Here is an 18,975-nt window from a genome sequence, read left to right on the forward strand (position 1 = left end):
CTCCAGAAGAAGGGCTAAATGAAATGGACATAAGCAGTCTATCAGGTATAGAGTTCAGAGTACTGATCATAAGGATGCTCAACAGCATGAGAAAAGATATGGAAACTATGAATGAAATTAAGAATGACATAGTAGAAATTAAAAAAAATTGGAGGGAATATACAGCAGATTAGTGGAAGCTGAGGATTGCATCATCGAATTAGTATACAGGGTAGAAAAAGTCAATCAGAGATCCAAAAAGAAAAATCAATCAGAAAACAGGAGGACAGTTTAAGGGAGCTGTGGGGAAAACATGAAATGTAACAACATTCACATCATAGCAGTGCCAGAAGATGTAGAAAGTAAGGGTTAGAGAACCCGTTTGAAGAAATAATGGCAGAAAACGTCCCTAACCTGGTCAAGGAAATAGCCACACAAGTTCAGGAGGCACAGAAGAAGACTCCAAAGGTGCCCACGCCCAGACACATCATAATTAAAATGCCAAAAATTCAAGACAAAGACTCCTAAAGGCAGCAAGAGAAAAGCAATCTGTTACCTCTGAAGGAGCTCCCATAAGGCTGTCAGCTGACTTCTCATCAGAAACTCTACAGGCCATAAGGGACTCGCATGAAGTATTCAAGGTAATTCAAAACAAGGATCTGAAACCAAGACTACTCTATCCAGCAAGACTGTCGTTCAAAATAGATGGTGAAATAAAGAGCTTCCCAGACAAAAAATGGTTAAAGGAGTTTATCACCACCAAACCAGCATTGCAAGAAATGTTGAAAGCACTGCTGTAATAAGAAGCTGAAATAGAGAACACAGGCATAAAGAAATAAAATGGCAATAGATAAGTACCTATCAATAATAACCTTAAATGTAAAAGGATTAAATGCTGCAATCAAAGGACATAGAGTAACTGAATGGATAGGAAAACAAGACCCAAATATATGATGTCTATAAGAGACCCACCTCAGAACAAAAGACTCACACAGGCTGGAAAAAAAACAAACTTCTGGAGGATTTTAAAGTAGAGAACTACAGCAACATAGTCAGTAGAGGACTTTAACATCCCACTGACTCTACTGAATAGATCTTCCAGACAAAAAAATCAACAAGGAAACAATGATTGTAAATGACTCCCGAGATCAGATGGATTTAATTGACATTTACAGAACATTTCACCCCAAAGCTGCAGAATATGCATTTTCCTCAAGTGCACATTGGACATTGTCACAGATAGACCACATGTTAGGACACAAAACAAGTCTGCAAATTCAAGAAGACTGAAATCATATCAAGCATCTTCTCAGACATTTACACCATGAAATACTATGCAGCTGTAAAAAAGAAGGATCCCTTACCCTTTGAGACAGCATGGTGGGACCTGGAAACTATTATGCTAAGTGAACTAAGCCAGTCAGAGAAAGACAGGTATCACATGATCTTACTCATATGTGGAATCTCATGAACAAAATAGATGCAGAGACATAGAAGTATGGAACAGACTGATAAATCTCAGAGGGAAGGCAGGGGTGGCTGGGTGGGTGGAGAGAGGTTAACCTAAGAACTTATATGCATATATGCATAACCCATGGACACAAACAGTAGTGTAGTGAAGACCTGGGGGGGGGGTAGGAGTGCAGGGTTGAGAGGATCAATGGGGGGAAAAAGGGACATTTGTAATACAATAAAGATAAATTAAAATAAAAATTTTACAACACTATATAAAAAGTTTCAGGTCCTCCCCCCCCCCCCAAAAAAGAATTGTAGTTTGTGGTTTACATTTAATTTTTGTACAAGGTATGGGATTTAGTCAAATCCCCCCCCCCCGCCCCTTATAGATACCCATTTACTTCAGCTTTTTGAAAAGGCTATCCTTTCCCCATTGAGTTGCTTTTGCATCTTTGAAAATTAGCTGAACATTTTGTGTGGATCTGTTTCTGAGTCTGTGTTCTTTTTCATTAATTTATGTCTCTCCCTGACTAGTACCACACTGTCTTGATTAATGTAGCTATTATTATTTTAAAGTCTGTTGTTTAATTTCCAAGTGTTCAAAGGTTTGCCTGTTGTCTTTCTCTTAACTGATTTCTAGTTTGACTCCATAATGCTCAGAGAACATACTCACTATGATTTTAATTCTTTCAAAATTTTTTTATATTTATTTTATGACCCATGTTCTGTCTTAGTGACTGCTCTGTGGGTACTTGGGAAAAACTATTTTGCTTTTGTTTAATCTATTAGATTTTGTTTGTTGAAGCTATTTTTCACTTTTAATTGATGTATTTAGAACATTTACCTTTAAAGCAATTATTGATATTTTAGAACTTATATTGCATTTTATTGTTTGTTTTCTGTTTGTTTCTTCTGTTTCTGAATGTCTTTTTATCTCCTCTTGCCCTCCTATGGGTTACTAGCACAATTTTAGAATTGTGTTCTTATTTATAGTGTCTCTGAGTATATCTCTTTGTGTAGTTTTTTTGTGGTTGCTCTGAGTATTACAATATGATATGTAACTTATCACCATCTGGTATCAGCATTTTATCACTCAAGTGAAATATTGAAATCTTCCATTTAGATCCCTTTACCCTCCCTTACTTTTTAAATATAATTGTTTTATGTATTTCCTCTATATACATTGAGTGCTATATTACATGGTTTTGTAAATTTTGATTTAACCATCAAATATGTTTTAAGAAACTAATAAGAGAAAAGTAGTCTATTATATTTATTCTGTTTTTACCCGTTTCATTGTTCTTTTCTTTGTGATGTTCCAGGTCTTCTGCTATTTCCTTTCTGTTGGAGAGCAACCTATAGCCATTCTTTAAGGGTAGGTCTGCTGGCAACAGATCCTATTAGTTTTCCTTTATCTGAGGACCTTTATTTCTCCTTTATATCTGAATAATAATTTCATCAGATATAAACTTTACAGTTTGCAGTCTTTTTTTCCCAGCACTTGAAAGATGTTTTAACTTCCTTCTGGCTGCTATAGTTTCAGATGAAAAATTGACTGTTGTTTGAATTGGTATTCCCCTATAGGTAATGAATCATCTTTCTCTGGTTGATTTTAAGACTGGTTCTTTGTATTTTGTTTTCAGAAGTTTAATTATGATATGTCCTAGTTTGGATTTATTTGGGTACTATCCTATTTGGAGTAGCTCAGCTTCTTAAATCTGTAGACTTATGTCTTTCATCAAATTTGTAGAGTTTTTAGTTACATTTATGCAAGTACTTTTTAGCCCTACACTCTTTCTCCCACTTCTGGAACTATTATACTAATGTTAGGTCTTTTGTTATTGTCCCGCAGATCCCTGAGGCTCTGTTCAGTTTTATTTCCCCCCAGTCTATTTTCTCTCTGTTTTTCAGATGAAGTAAATTTTGGTGATCTGTCCTCAAGTTCACTAGTTCTGTCCTCTGTCATCTCTACTATTGAGCCCATCCAACAAGTTTTTTAAAATTTTTATTATTGTGTTTTTCAGTTCTATACTTTCCATTTTAATTTTTTTTATAACTTCTGTTTCTTTGCTGAGATTTTTCTATTTTTTCACTTGTTACAAGAGAATTTATAATTGCTTATTGAAGCATGTGTATGATGGTTGCTTTAATATCCTTGTCTGATAATCTAAAATCTGATTCATTTGAATATTAGCAGCTGGATGGCCAGATTCAGTTGTGATTTTTTCCTGTTCATGGTCTGATAGGTGATTTTCAATTGTATCCTAGATATTTTGGATATTATACTAAGACTCTTATCCTATCAATTCTATCTTAGTAGACAGTTGCCTTGCTTAGGTTCAACCAGTTGGTTTTGGCCTACTTGGTGGGCTGTACCTTTAACAATTTATTTTTCAGTGCTCTTACAGTTCCTCTATCCAGGTCTGCTTTGTTCTTTGACACTGCTGGGATTCTTGCTCAATCTATGCTGGTGTCACCTGCATAGGGAAAGACACCTTCCTGAACCACTCGTGTCACCGATCTGCCTTTCACTGCCGGGGGCGGGGGGGCAGTTATGGAGACAAGCAATACAGAGCTTGGTTTGCCCTCTGCCACTAGGCAGAAGGCTGGGAGCTGCCAAGCCTAGGTCTCTTCATGCCACTGGGTAGAGGGCCTGGAGACAGCAGGCTTCCTTGATGCCTGCCACTGCCCAGAGGTGTGATATGGGGTATTAGGGCACCTCAGTAGGCCTCTTTTCCTTCCCCTTTATCGGCCTTTGGTGAGAGAAAACAGGCTTTTCTCTGTTCTGTTTTTGGCCTATACTTGATGGTGGTTCTGTGATGCAGGTCTCTCCAGTGCCCAGTCCAGGCTATATGGGAGATAAAAAGAAAAACCAGGGAACTCACCTCAATGACCTTCCTTAAGTCCTGAGTTCCCTAGATAGTTCATATTCTTCTTTCTAGCTTTTAGAGTCCTTTATGAGTTTTTTCCAGGGTATTTAGAGGGGAGGAGCAGGGGAAAGTAAGGGAAGTCACCATCATGTCTGGAACCAGAAGTCACTTCAATAAATTTTTAAAATTTTCATAGGGACTTCAGAGTAATATATGCTATGAATGAATAATAGGTAATATACAACCCACTGTTTAATTATGCATTGTAAGTCATTAGAGGTAAGCATATGAATGCAGAATATACATTCTTCTCAAGTGCACATGGGACATTCTCAAAGATAGACCACATGTTAGGACACAAAACAAGTCTTTACAAGTTCAAGAAGATTGAAATCATATCAAGCATTTTCTTGGACATTTACACCATGGAATACTATGCAGCTGTAAAAAAGAAGGGTCCCTTACCTTTTGAGACAGCATAGTGGGACCTGGAGAGTATTATGCTAAGTGAAATAAGCCAGTCAGAGAAAGACAAGTGTCATATGATCTTACTCATATGTGGAATCTAATGAACAAAATAAACTGATGAACAAAACAGATCCGCAGACCTAGAAGCATGGAACAGACTGACAAATCTCAGAGGGAACGCAGGGATGAGAGGGTGGGTGGGGAGAGGTTAACCTAAGAAGTTATATGCATATATGCATTACCCATGGACACAGACGATAGCGTGGTGAAGACCTGGAGGGTGCATGCAGGGAGGAGGTGATCATAGGGGGAAGGGGGAATAGGACATCTGTAATACTTTTGACAATAAAGATAAATTAAAACATTAAAAAAAAAGGATATGGGTGAGTGAAGGCTAGAGGTTGAGGGTAAAGCTTCACGTAGATGAAATAACTTAGACTGGTCCTTATTGCAGAAAGCAGCATCATACAGTTGAAAGGAACGGTATGAACTAGAATGAATATGGAAAATGACAGATTTGCCTGTCTTGAGCAAAAATTATGTTAGGGAGTAACAAGAATAGAAAGTTGAATAGAGGGCCTTAAAGGCTAGAGTGAGACTTGATTCATTGAAAAATAGAAAACCATCCAAAAATTGTGAGGAGAGAAAGTGATTCCCAGTCAAGGGAACGTACCTGGGTTGCAGGTTTGATCCCTGGCCCCTATTGGATTGCGGGGGGCACCCTCTCTCTCACATAGGTGCTTCTCTCTCTCTCTCTCTCTCTCTCTCTGTCTCTGTCTCTGTCTCTTCTTCCCTCTTTCCCTCCCTCCCTCCCTTGCACTCTCTTTAAAAATTAATGGAAAAAAATATCTTCCGGTGAGACCTTTTCTCTCAGGCTGAAATTGGAAAAATGAATTGACATTATAGAGAGGCAGATTCTGGCTCAGCTTCAGGAAGAAATTATATCCCTGAATGTGTTCAAGCAAACACTGAACAACACATATCAGAGATGTATAGATGGATTCTGCCCTTTAGTAATAGGTAATAGTCTAAGTTCCCTTTCCACTATAAGACTTTTTTTTATAAGGCAGACCCCCATGAAAACTATATTTTATTAACACTGTTATTTATGTTACAGAATTAAGTCTGAAGGAGTTGGGCTATGCAATATCTTAGTTTAACATAATGTGATTTTTATTGGCTTCTTTAGTTATACTTCTTACAAATTGAGAGAACTTGCTAAGGATCACTGGTATAAGTGATTAGAATTAAATTGGAGGGAAGCTAAGCAGGTGTTAGCTATTTATTAGCACCTTGAAATAATTTAATTAGATTTTAAGAATACAATGAAAAGGGCCAGTTTTGGGTTTTTTTTTTTTTTTATATGCATCATAGATTCGAGAGAGAGAGAAATATTGATGTGAGAAAAAAACATCAATCGGTTTCCCCAACTGGGGATCAAACCCGAAACCTAGGTATGCCCCCTGACCAGGAATTGAACCCACAACCTTTTGGCGTAGGGGAGGATGCTCCAACCAACTGAGCCACACCAGCCAGGGCTGGAATGAATCTTAATAGTATTTTGTTTTTCTAGAATTTATATTCAGCCTCCTCCTAGAAATACTTGGAAGCACCCATTTAGATTATGCTATGTAGGTGAGGAAAGAAGAAAGAGCTAAAAGACCTTCCTTCCCACATCAGTTCAGAGAGCCAAGTAATAAATCTTCGTAAATACCACTGTTGCTCAGAGGGAAATTATGCAGAGAAAGAACCTTTGTATGTAGGGGCACAGAGTCGTATAGTGAAAAAGAAGAGTATCTTTACTTAGAGGCAAAGAACCTAGGTTACTTCCTTGTGCTGCTGTTGGCCTGCTTTGTAACTTTTCACAATTCACTTAATTTTAGAAGACTCAGTTACTTCAGCTCTAAATCAGGGAATGAATCTTGCTTTGCCTTCCTCACATGGATGTTATAATAGTTAAATAACCTGGTTCTATGTGAAAGAACTTTTTGATCTTTGCCATACCTTCTCCATCTTTATCGCTTACACACTCCCACTCTCCCTCTTTTGCCAGAGCATTCAAAAGTAGGCCACAGCCATCAGGAATATGCTACTTTAATGATCATTTATCTGCTGCTCAAGTACAGTAGAGCAACATGATTTTTGTAAAGTTTATGATATAGTTGGCACCAGCTGTTAGTGCTTATTATCTGAAGTCCTGGGTACATTTTATTGGAGGCAGGGATTCTCAGATTAAAGTTATCTTCTTAGCAATCCCTGTGCGATGCCTCCTAAACTTCTAAAATATGGTCAGAGAAGGAATATTTGTCTACTTCCTGGTAAGTTTAAGACCCTAAAAACTAATGGCAGTGCTCTTCTTGAGTAAAAGTAGTTAAAATACTACATTTAAAAGAAGTCTTTGTTTTTCTATAACATGCTGAAATAGTCAAGTTTTATATTTTCAAGCAGTTTGGAAAAAAGAAAAACTTTTTATTATTTATTTATTTATTTATTTATTTAAACTATGTCTTTATTGATTTCAGAGAGAGGAAGGGAGAGGGAGAGAGACAGAGAGAAACATCAGTGATGAAAGAGTCATTGATGGGCTGCCTCCTGCACACCCCCTACTGGGAATGGAGCCCACAACCAGGCATCATGCCCTGACCAGGAATCAAACCTCGATCTGGTTGATGCTCAACCTCTGAATTGCGCCGTCCGGGCAGAACTCAATATTTTTAATGGAACGTTTGTTACAATTTGAATATTTCATTGGCTAGAAGGCTTAGTTATTATGAATTGATACTATCTGATGGAAAATATGCCTATTGTAATGACTTAGTCTGGGTATGACTACAACAACCATAAAAGCTGTTTTCTTTTTTGTTCCAGGAGATTTTGATGAGTTCACTCAAGATAATAATGACAGTATGTTGAAAAACATAGCAGAAGATCTTCGGAATTGCTTACCTCTAGAAACCATGCTTTCCTCAGAACGTCTGGCTCTCCAAAAAGTAAATACATTATTATTCATTTACTCTTAGTGCTACTTGAGGATTCTCCAATTCTTCCCTAACCCCACAGCCTGTCTAGTCTGAGTCCTGAATTCTGCTTTAAATAATTTTTCATATGGTACTTCAACCACGCTCCCAGTTTTGAGTCTCTAATCCTCTGGCTCCTCAGTGCTATTCATTCAACAGATATTTTTTGAGAGCATCCTGTTTGCCAAGCACTCACCCCCCCATCCCACCAAAGTCAAGGCCCAACAGTAATCCTGTCCTGCCTACATCACTGTCCTGGGTTTCTCTTCTCCATTCCATCTCCTTTGCTTTTACCAGTGGTGAAGGTTACCTTCTACTTTTGCATTGTACAGATTTTGCTTATTCTTCTATTCCTTTATTCCCAGAATTAGTTCTCACTTGTCTTCTCTAGACAACCGCTCATTCAGGTCCCTTCAAATCCCAACTCCTATGGGGTACATATGCTATAAGTATTGTTTCCTAAAGCAAAGCTAATGATAATCTCATCTCTCCCACTGATCTGAAAACTGCAACCCTCCATATGGTTTTTCAGCATGTAAGTTCCTAAGCAGAGGAACTAAATCCTTTCCATTTTTAACAATGCTATGCACATTGTGAACAGTTAGCAAATCTTAGTAAACATCTGCTCATGGAGTGCATTCTCAAAGGAGGAAAATAGTGAATAGTATTAGAACTGAGAGAAATATCTGTAATATAGTTTGGATGTTATTAATAAAACAGTCTTACCAGTATCATGATATACCACAATACATAAAATGAGGAAAAAGTATTCATTGCGTGTTAATGATTGACCCACAATTCCCTATCCTAACAAACTGTTTTTCTCTTCTTTTCTTTCCTTCTGGTCCTTGTGTATGTTCATACATTTTACATACTTGTAATATAGATTGTGTATGTGTGTGGATGTAGATACAATTTTGTAGGTTTCCAAACAGGTAGGTTGATACTTTACTGTAGTTGAGGTAGAGGGAATCAGACATTTTCTTTGTAGCCACTTGCTATTATATGTGCCACCAGTATTAAAGAGCCAATATTTGTAAGTATGAAGTTTTACTAACATTATTATTATTTGAAAACTGCCTGTAGGCAGAGATCACTTGCTAAGTATTTTGATGGGTAAGTCACTGACATGTAGAACTCAGAAGACTTGATATTAGTTTCCATTCTTACCCCTCTTACTAGCTACTTTCATTTCTTTGTAGAAATCTCTCTGGGTATCAGTTCCTGTATTTGTAAAATACACTACTTTGGATGGCCAAATGGTCTCAAAATACTCCTTTCAACTAAAATTGTGTATGTTTTTCATAGCCATGTTTTGCATCGTTACAGATAAAATAAAAAGTTGGCCACTGACAAAATGACTTCCATTTGTTTGACTTTATTGAGACTCATTACCTGAATAAGCAGGTGAAATCCATCGAAGAATTGTTTGACCATGTAGATGGCCGCTTCTAATCTGGTGTGGCAGAGTATCTCTTTGACAAGCACACCCCGGGAGTCAGTGATGAGAGCTCAGCCTTAGGCTGGCTTCCCATACCTACAGGGGTGACTTCTCTGGTCACGAAAGCAGTACATGCATGTTGGAGTTACCTTTACCTTTTCTATACGTTGTACCAAGTTATCCACTTATGTTCTTTCATTTATATCATTTCTTTGAATGAAGTAATTTGGTACCCCCACACCCCAAAAAAGTCTCAGAAATAAAATGAAAGAAGAGCAGAGTTGCTTACATAAGTGAAACTAGTTGTTCTGTGCCTTGTTGCTGGCAGAATTTTAGCATATGAACCACTGATGTTTTGCCTTATTTAGCAATAAAAAGAGACTTCTTTGTACTTTGTTTCTTTTGATGTGTTTCTTCTCTCCACCAGATACAGCAGCGTCCAGAACCCACAGTTCACGTTGATGCATTCCTTTATGATGAAGATTTTATTGATTCATTATGTGAGGAAGGAAAAATGAGCAGAAACTACTGTATGGTGTGTGGCTCACACCAGACTGCACCTTTAGGTCAGCAATTAAGTATACAAACCTGATGACTTTGTGTCTACTTTTCCTTAGATGTCATGAGTATGCAAATCATTGACAAAGTCATTCGATGTTTTCTGAAAGCAAAAGGCTAACCTACAGGATAGCCATTGCCAATTATTGCAGTTAGGGAGACTAAATAGAAATATTGTCTAAGGAAGTTAGGCCATTTAATGTCTCCCAGTAGGGTATCTATTTTTCACAGAAACTGTTTAGTCAGAGGTGACTTTTTAGGTCCAGAAACTAATCAGAAGGGACTGAGTACCGGGAAACTGACTCATCCTTTCCATACTCAAAAGAAATTCATATATAAACCATAATGCTGATTTATTCACAAAAGAAATATAATTATATTAGTTAAGTATAGTCAAGGGGGCTGAAATGTTCTTCCTATGAAAACATCTGCCTGAGAAGTCAGATGTTAATCAGATATTGGTGGATGAACATGGACTCAGAGGACAATGATGGATAATCTTGAGAAGGAGTTTATTCAGGCCATGATTCAACCTAGTAGAGAATCTCCAGTCCATAACAGGAAACCAACTCTAGTGACAGAAAGTCTCCTGTGTCTCTGCCCCTCAGATGCAGCACCTGTGTTCCAAGTGGCAAACTAGACTGGCTCCATGCTGCTGCTATGTTAATTCTGTTAATACAGTCTTTGTTCAAACTGGGTATGATTGTCTAGGTTGTTACTTTAGACATGCTATTTCATTCTCCCTGCTACCTTAGGTTTATTGTGTAGAGTGAGCTATCCTCCTTGTGCTTATATTACTGATCTTAGATAATATCATTCTCAAAAATTTACTACCAAATTGGTAATATGTTGCTAATACAAATATATTGTACCTATATTATAACTGGGGATTAAACTTCCCTGATTTACTGGTTTCGGATTCTATTTTTAATTAGTACTTAATATGGTTTCCATTTGAGGTAGTTGAAACTCAGAATATAAAAGGACTTAGGCAAGAACAATAGAGGGAAAACTAAAAAGTGAATTATAATTATAACACCATATCAGATCTGATTTATTAAAATGTGTAGAAGAGCTATGTTCAAAAAATAAAAATTTGAAGATTAGAATGCATTTTCCCACAAAAATCAAGTTGTAAATAGTGACTAGGTATCCATGCCAGCCCAGAGAACCATAATGAACCTGAAAAAGCTATTACCATGTGGGACTCTCCCCTTTGTGACAGGGGGCTTGTCTAGCTACTAATGATGACTCTGTAGCCCAAGGCAGAAGCACTAATGTGGCACAGATGGTAGTGAAGGTGAAGATCCCAGGGCGATAAGGACTACAGTGGTCAAAGCGCCCCCCCCCCCCCAGTTACTTCTGAGGTCTAGGTATACCCTGCATTTTCATCCAGCTGATTAGCCTGCCTACTTCCATTTTCTTTGCCACAGCCTATTAGTTATGACCAATGTTTCTTTCCTTCCAGACCATTATGTTATGTAAAACACAGCATAGTAAGTCTTTGAGTTACCTCTGTATCAGAAATAAAAGGCAACGTACTCAGGCTCTCCCAGATATTTCATTACAGAAATAATGGAGTGAGAATTTGGGATAGGAGGCTAGATATCATAGCATTTAAACTAAGAGAAGTAAGAACGATTTATGGGAGTATCTTAACCTCCTTCCATACCGCCCCTCTTCTGCACTTCAGAACACATTTTAGGTTGGTTGGGGCTGCCACATTGTGCAACTCTAAAGATAGTGATTCATTTCGTAGCCTATAGTCTATGCAGTAATCTGTGGCAGTTGTGTGGTTGCCTCTGGGGTTAGGTGAGAAAGCCAGATGGTATGGGAGTTAGGTAGCAATCCCAATGAACAGCAGGTCATAGGGAAACAAAGGAAATGAGGGGCGCAGAGATAGCGACAGGTAGCTGAGTAGCTGTTCCCTAGAGGCCTTTTAAAATGTGAGAGACTTCATATTTATTCTTCTCCAATACAACTCAGAGTGAATTAATTAAAAAATTATCACATTAATTTTTTTCTAAGTAACCTGTGAAAGGCTTTCATTGAGTAAGAAAATAAAAACATGAAATATTCTTTATAAATATAGGTGAAGGTTTAGGAATACAGAATGGAATTATTAGTACCCAAGCAAAATTTGATGTTCATTCTGTTCTAATTCTCCAGGGTTTATTTCTCATTCCTTCTCTCTCATGGAATTGAAGTTCATTTATCATCATGTACTCCCTGATCTGTCGGGAAAGCTCTTGGTTGACGTTGGCTCCAGGCTTGGCACAGTCCTTTATGGGGTAAAGTCCAGCTTGTGGACATACTCAACATTTAGAAAATACTTTCTTCTCCTGCTAGCAACAGTTTTGCCTGCCACCATCCAAGGTGACAGCTTGGTTTTATTTATTAGAGTAACAATAATAAAGTTAAAATAGTTATTGAATTTGGAATTTCAAAAGCCAGCTCTCTGATTTCCTTTATTAGTTTGTGACACAGATGAAGGAATATCAACAAAACAGAAACAGGCAGCCCGGCTGGCGTGGCTCAGCGGTTGAGCATCGACCTACGATCCAGGAGATCACGGTTCGATTCCCAGTCGGGGCACATGCCTGGGTTGTGGGCTCGGTTCCCAGTAGGGGGTGTGTGTGCATGAGGCAGCCGATCAATGACTCTCTCATCACTGATGTTTCTCTCTCTCTCCCTCTCTCTTCCTCTCTCTGAAATTAATACATATTTTTAAAAAAATGAAACAGGCAACTTACATAACACTTCGCTGCTTTGTAGTCACCACTGCCCTTTTACCTCTGTTTTCTTTGTACTGTACTAAACTTGTATACTAGTTTTCATAAACACTCTTATAAAACTGAAAAGCTTACGTGTCCTAGGAAATTGTTCATGGCCATAAGCAAGTTACCTAACATCTCTGGGCCTCAAATTCCTCCCCTAGAAGTAAGCAAATGAATGATAACCAAGTATACATCTTGCTCCAATTTTCTGTCATCCAAAATTTGAATGTAGACATTTGTTTCTGAAATATCACTTCAATGTGACTTTTTTTAAAAATTAAATCATGAGTATTTTTAATGTTCTTGAATGGTTTAATAAAAAAACTGAAGTGTGGTTTCTGGTTGTCATTAGCAGACTTGTTAAAACATGTGGCCAACAGCAGTAAAGGCTCATGCCAGAAACAGGCAGTCAGTTCCCAGCATCATTGCCAGCTCTAAACAGGAACAGTTAACTCTTCAATGCTTCATTTACTGTTCAGTGTTAAAACTCTTATTCTGTAATTAGGAAAAATAGCCATAAAGGAAAAGTACACAGTGGTCAGATGTATTGTTTGGAGAACTTTAGAGATTATGTTTGCCATATTTTGTCCACTGTTGTCCATTTGTTTTTTATTTGTTAAAAAAGTATATAGCTGAAATAATTGACTATGCAGGTATGTGGCAGCGTTAATTAATTTAAATATATTGTCATTTTTTCTTCATATTAGGTCACTAAATCAGTCAACAAAATTTGAATGCCTACATATGCTCTGTTGCACATATTCTAAAATCCATGATGAGCTATAAATATAAATTTGGTTTACACTTAGGTGTTAGTTGATGTAAAATGGTATTCAGAATATGATTTGACCTTTCCTTGTTTTGTTATTGAAATCAGAATAGATACATAGATACATAGCAATATATAGTCAATTCTTGATTCACTAATTGGTCATTATTTTGGCAGATTGCCAGACATGAGGCTGACTTCCCTAAGCCAAACAGAACATAACCTCCAGCACCCTTCCTCTGTTGTCAGACTGCATGATTTTCTAATTATAGTCCCCACAGGTTTACTCCTTTCTTGTTTTTCCCTCATGCAACTTCCAGTGAAATTACAGAAATAGGGTACTAAATGGAGAATCTATATGTGATCACTTTTGTTGAGTACTCAGTTTTATCAGAAAAACTAAGAAATTAATTTTTAAAAATATAATAACTTCTAGATAATAGAAATTAATGAACTATAATCAAGTTCTTGATCAATAAGTCTTTAAGTTCTTAAAGTTGTAAGTTTTACATAAACTACAAGGTGTTATTTATCTTTTATTTTTACTTTATCAAATTCTATTTTTAAAAGTTTGACTTTTTAAATTTCAAGTAGAAATAAACCCACAATGAAAAGTTAATTCATTTGCATCCTAATGTATTCTCATATTTTAGGGTTATCTTTACAGTTCAGCATTGCAACTATATGGAGTAGAATTGAACGGGGACTTTTGCCAGTTGCAGGAAATGATCATAAAAAAATACCATTTCACTGACAGAATAAAGGTACCCTTTAAAATATATATTCTGTTGTTCATTGTATAGCATAATTTAGCCAAATTTCTTCTGCATTGTAGTTGAAAAATCTTTTTGAATTGACTTTTGGTTGCTATTGTGTAGAAACGAATTTGAGTTGACTTAATATTTTAAAACATTAGTAAAGATGAATTATTTTTATATTCCACTCACATATGTCTCTTCCTCCCCAATTTTATTAGAAAGTAGATTTTTTCCCCCTTAATTTTCTTCATATCAGTTATAGTATTGGTAGCAGCATTTTTGAATCTCTAGATGTTGGGAAGAAGTGTATTTAATTAAACTCTAAATGTAGAAAGTAAGCAAAAAAGTTAAGTAATGCTCACAGCTCTTTTATCTTCTGTTTTGTAAGCTTTCAGGAGGAATTATGGATGCCACAGAATAGCAGTTCATAGGAAAAAGATGCCCTACGTTGGACTTCAAAGTTTTGTCTTTTTCTTATATGTCAGCAATTTTCAGCCTTTTTCATTTCATGGCACACATAAACTAATTGCTAAAATTCTGTGGCACACCAAAAAATATATCTTATTTTTTGCTGATCTGACCAAAAAAATAGGTATAATTTTGATTGATCTACAAATAATAATAATAATAATAGTAATTACTTACCCTTTTTGCTCCAAAGTGACTTTTAAAAAAATCAGGTGCTGCCCTAGCTGGTTTGGCTCAGTGGTTAGAGCATCGGCCTGCAGACTGAAGGGTCCCAAGTTCGATTCCAGCCAAGGGCACATACCTTAGTTACAGGTTCCATCCCCAGCCCCGGTCGGGGCAGGTGCTCAAGGCAACCAATCGATGTGTTTCTCTCACATCAATGTTTCTCTCTCTCTCTCTCCGTTCCATTCTCTCTGAAAAGCAATGGAAAAAGTATCCTTGGGTGAGGATTAAAAAAAAAAAATCAGATGCCTATACTTGTATATAAGGATTTCTGGTACCAAGAATTAACCAATCAGATGCACCCTTATTATGTGACGTGACCAGTAAAATGCAACTCTATTATATGACCTATATATTTATAGTTCAAGACGGCATTCACACCAACAACTATTGTTGGCTGTTGTCTTTTTTATTTTATTTGACAATATAAGGGGAAAGAAGTCAGTGCCCCTGACTAAATAGTCAGGGAGTGCATGTTTTAAAAATTCTTGTGGCACACTGGTTGAAAATTGCTGCTGTATATAAAGAGGAAAATAACAAAAAAGGGAAAGGAATTTTTTTGGTTAATGAAGTGATCCTTATCATTTCAGTAATGATCCTATATTTTTAATGGCAATCCAGAGAAATATTGAACATCTAATGAGATCTGGTGTTAAGGACAGTCTAATGTTGAAAGTCGTATCTCGGTAAGATTAAGGATCTAGCCTTGCCCTTTTATATAGAAGGAAATTTCTTCATTTTTTTCTCTCCTTCCATATTTCCTTCTCTCTCTTTGTCTCTCTCTCTCTCAATTTAGTAGAGAGGCAGATGATCAAAGCTAATCCATTGTCCAGTAATAAATTCATGGATTTTTCTCACTATCCCATGCATATTGAAGCAAAACACAACTTTTGCATAATAGGAATCACATAACAGGAATATCAGTTTAATTGGAAGTGAGATTTAAAAATGAGGACCTCTTAATCATAGTTTATAATTGGACAACCAAGTACTTTGTTATTTTTTAAAAGAAAATGTTAAAGGTGTATAAAAGAAATATTTATCAGCATTTTAAAAGATATTTACCCCTTGCTTTTTTTTTTAAACGTATCTTTATTGGTTTCAGAGAGAGGAAAGGAGGGGGAGAGAGAGAGATAGAAACATCAATGATGAGAGAGTCATTGATCGGCTGCCTACCCCGCAACCCAGGCATGTGCCCTGACCGGGAATCGAACCCCGATCTTCTGGATCCTAGGTCGATGCTCAACCACTGAGCCACGCCTGGCCGGGCTACCCATTGCTTTTCAAAGGAGTATATAGGTGCATACCCATGCACATACTTTCCCAGCTTGTGGCTTCTGTGACCATCAGCAACCCTTTCTGTGGTAGAAAGCTATTTTTATACCATTTATTGCCAACCTTAACAGGTAGTTTCCTTTTGTGAAACTAAAGACAAATGTTAGATTTGAGGGACTCTAAGACAACAGAAAGGAATTCTAGGGTTTGTGGGGGGTTTTTATAGTATCTGTTGAAATCAGCCTTCAAGGCTCAGTCTTTGCTTTTCTGTTTTTTTGGTTTTTTTAACAGGAATCCTTTGTTGTCTGTTCATACTTAGGGAGAAACAAAAGTGCTGATTGAAGTTCTTGTTTTTATTATTGAACTTATTGGGTTGACATTGGTTGAAGTTCTGATTGAAGCACTTGAAGTTCTGATTGAAGCACTTGAGAGCACTGTGGGCTTCACTGAGTGATCTCATTTGCGTAATTAATTTGTTGGAGAACATCTGATGAAATATCTTAAGATCTCCCCTCTGTGGCCCATCTGATTGCCCAGAGAAAACCTTTCCAATCTCCTTACTGAATGGCAGGCAACATCCTGGGAACTGAGTGGTAGCAGAAAAGAACTTGAGAGAGGTGTGGGGTTCTCAATATCCTGTCTGCATATTTCCCTTGTTTTCAGTATATTATCATTTCCTTCAACTAGGGCTGGTGTCGCCTGGCCCAGAGACCTTCTGTTTTTCCCTTTCCAGAGAGTAAACCTCTGTTCCTTTGCTGGGGTTGCAGAAAGGTATATAGGGAACTGGCTGTTTCTTAAACGAACTTTCAACGAAATTACTTTATTTTTAGCTTTTCTTCTTACTCCTTCAGCCAGAGATATCTGGTACCACCAATTATGAGCCTTTTGAAGATTCTGTAGTATAAATCACATTTAGGTCTTAGCTTTCTGTATTTCTACCTTAAAAATCAGTTTTCTCAAATCTCCTAAATTCCTTATTACATCCCCCTTTTTTTTCTAACATAAATTTTATGTATTTCTATTGCCATTCTTCCCATCCTTGGAGAGTATACCTTATATTTTAAAAACCTGTTGTTATAATGGGGTTTCAGGGAAGTACAAGAGTATGTACATGTGTCATACCCATGAAAGACCCATTGATTTAAATTCTTCTTTCTTCCCTTTCCTCCAGGCTATAAGTAACCTTTCCTTCATTCATATCCTGTTGTGTTTTTTTTTGGATGGCACTTTATATAGAGTTACCAGCATGGCTGTTTCATCCCGTTACTAGATGATAACGTATTTGAGAGTAGATATTATATCTCATTCATCATGATATATCTCCCTGCACGGTATCTAGTATATAGGAGATGGCCATTTCGAAATTGGTTAAATTTATTTTGATTGCTTTGTGGTCTCTGTTTTTAGCATTCCAGTTTGTCCAGACCATTTCTGGGGTTTCCCTGGAACCTCTAGAGCAAGCACCTCTTTCGTTTGCCATAATTAATTGATCCACCTGATTCTTTTTTAACTTACCTGTGGGGTAGAGATGGAGGGAGTGAACAGAGATGGGAAAGAAAAAGAGGAAATTGTATGAAAGCTATGTTATATCAATAAGGTTAATTTACATAACCTATTTTATATCTAAGTTACATATTTAGAAGTTTAAAGTGATTAACTATTTTTTTCTGTTCAGGAACATGTCCCACCTATGCTTCAGAGGTTCCAGACCATCTTAATTTAAATTATTTGAGTATTTTTATTACTTAAAAAAGGAGAAAGTAATTTTTAAAATCAGTCCCCACAATATTCTGAATATTTTATATTTGTAAGACCAAGTGTTTATTTGGAAAGAAATCATGTGATACAAAGTAGTTAAACTTTTTCTCTTTAAAATAAAATTTGTTTGCCCTGGCCAGGTGGCTCAGTTGGTTGGAGCATCGTCCCATGCACCAAAAAGTTGTGGATTCAGTTGTGGTCAGGACACATACCTAGGTTGTGGTTCGATCCCGATTGATGCTTCTCTCACACTGATGTTTCTCTTTCTGTCCCCCCTTCCTCTCTTATCTAAAATAAACAAAAACACATCCTCGGGCCCTAGCTGGTTTTGCTCAGTGGTTAGAGCATCAGCCTGTAGACTGAAGTGTCCCAGGTTTAATTCCGGCCAAGGGCACGTACCTCAGTTGCAGACTCGATCCCCGCCCCAGTAGGGGCCCATGCAGAAGGCAATCAATTGGTGTGTCTCTCTCACGTCAGTGTTTCTCTCTCTCTCTCTCACTCACTCACTCTTTCTGAAAAGCAATGGAAAAAATATCCTTGGGTGTGGATTAAAAAAATTTAAAAAAATTAAATAAATAAATTGTTTGCTTTGTTCTTGAGCAAATAAATGTTTCTTTTTGTTATATTGCTTATAGTCTGTAAGACTTGATGATTGTGGTCTAAGTTAATTTTTTGAGGTGTATAGATTTTAAATAAATTATTTTGCTTTTTTTCCTAGTGTATTTTAGATGAAGAGTCAGACAAGGCCAATTAGCATAGTGTATTCACATTTTGTAATTTATAAGTTACTTTTATAGTTTTTATGGTCCCATTTGACCTATGAATCAGGACAGATACTATTCTATTTTATTTATGAGGACCCTGACTACCTGAGTGTACAAACTTTGTTGATGATGGAGCCAGAGCTTGATGACTCTTACAACCAGTGATATAGTCTCCCCTTATCTGTGAGGTGTATGTTCCCAGACCCCCAGTAGATGCCTGAACTCTATATATACCGAACTCTATATATACTGTTTTTTCCTATACATACATACCTATGATAAAGTTTAATATGTAAATTAGGCACAGTAAGAACTTAACAACTAATAATAAAATAGAACAATTATATTGTAGAAAAACTTATGTGAATGTGGTCTCTCGCTCCAATAATTTTTATA

The 18,975-nt window shown here is 36.9% G+C and overlaps 1 protein-coding gene across 4 annotated transcripts in view; it reads left to right on the forward strand.

The window, feature by feature from the left end:
- The window catches only part of LOC308556369 (uncharacterized protein), a 35,519-nt gene that overhangs the window by 8,215 nt on the left and 8,329 nt on the right, over positions 1-18,975 (forward strand). For 2 of the 4 annotated variants that reach the window (XM_081135519.1, XM_081135517.1), the window contains exons 2-5: positions 7,641-7,762; positions 9,658-9,796; positions 11,958-12,079; positions 13,988-14,098. In XM_081135519.1, the coding sequence (XP_080991645.1) occupies positions 7,679-7,762; positions 9,658-9,796; positions 11,958-12,079; positions 13,988-14,098 (456 nt within the window). In that variant the 5' untranslated portion in view covers positions 7,641-7,678. Of the gene's footprint in view, positions 1-7,640; positions 7,763-9,657; positions 9,797-11,957; positions 12,080-12,263; positions 12,363-13,987; positions 14,099-18,975 lie in introns of all 4 variants that reach the window. The other 2 variants (XM_081135516.1, XM_081135518.1) reach the window with 2 other exon arrangements.

This window comes from Miniopterus schreibersii (assembly GCF_964146895.1).
Source record: "Miniopterus schreibersii genome assembly, chromosome: 1".
NCBI classification, from domain to species: domain Eukaryota; kingdom Metazoa; phylum Chordata; class Mammalia; order Chiroptera; family Miniopteridae; genus Miniopterus; species Miniopterus schreibersii.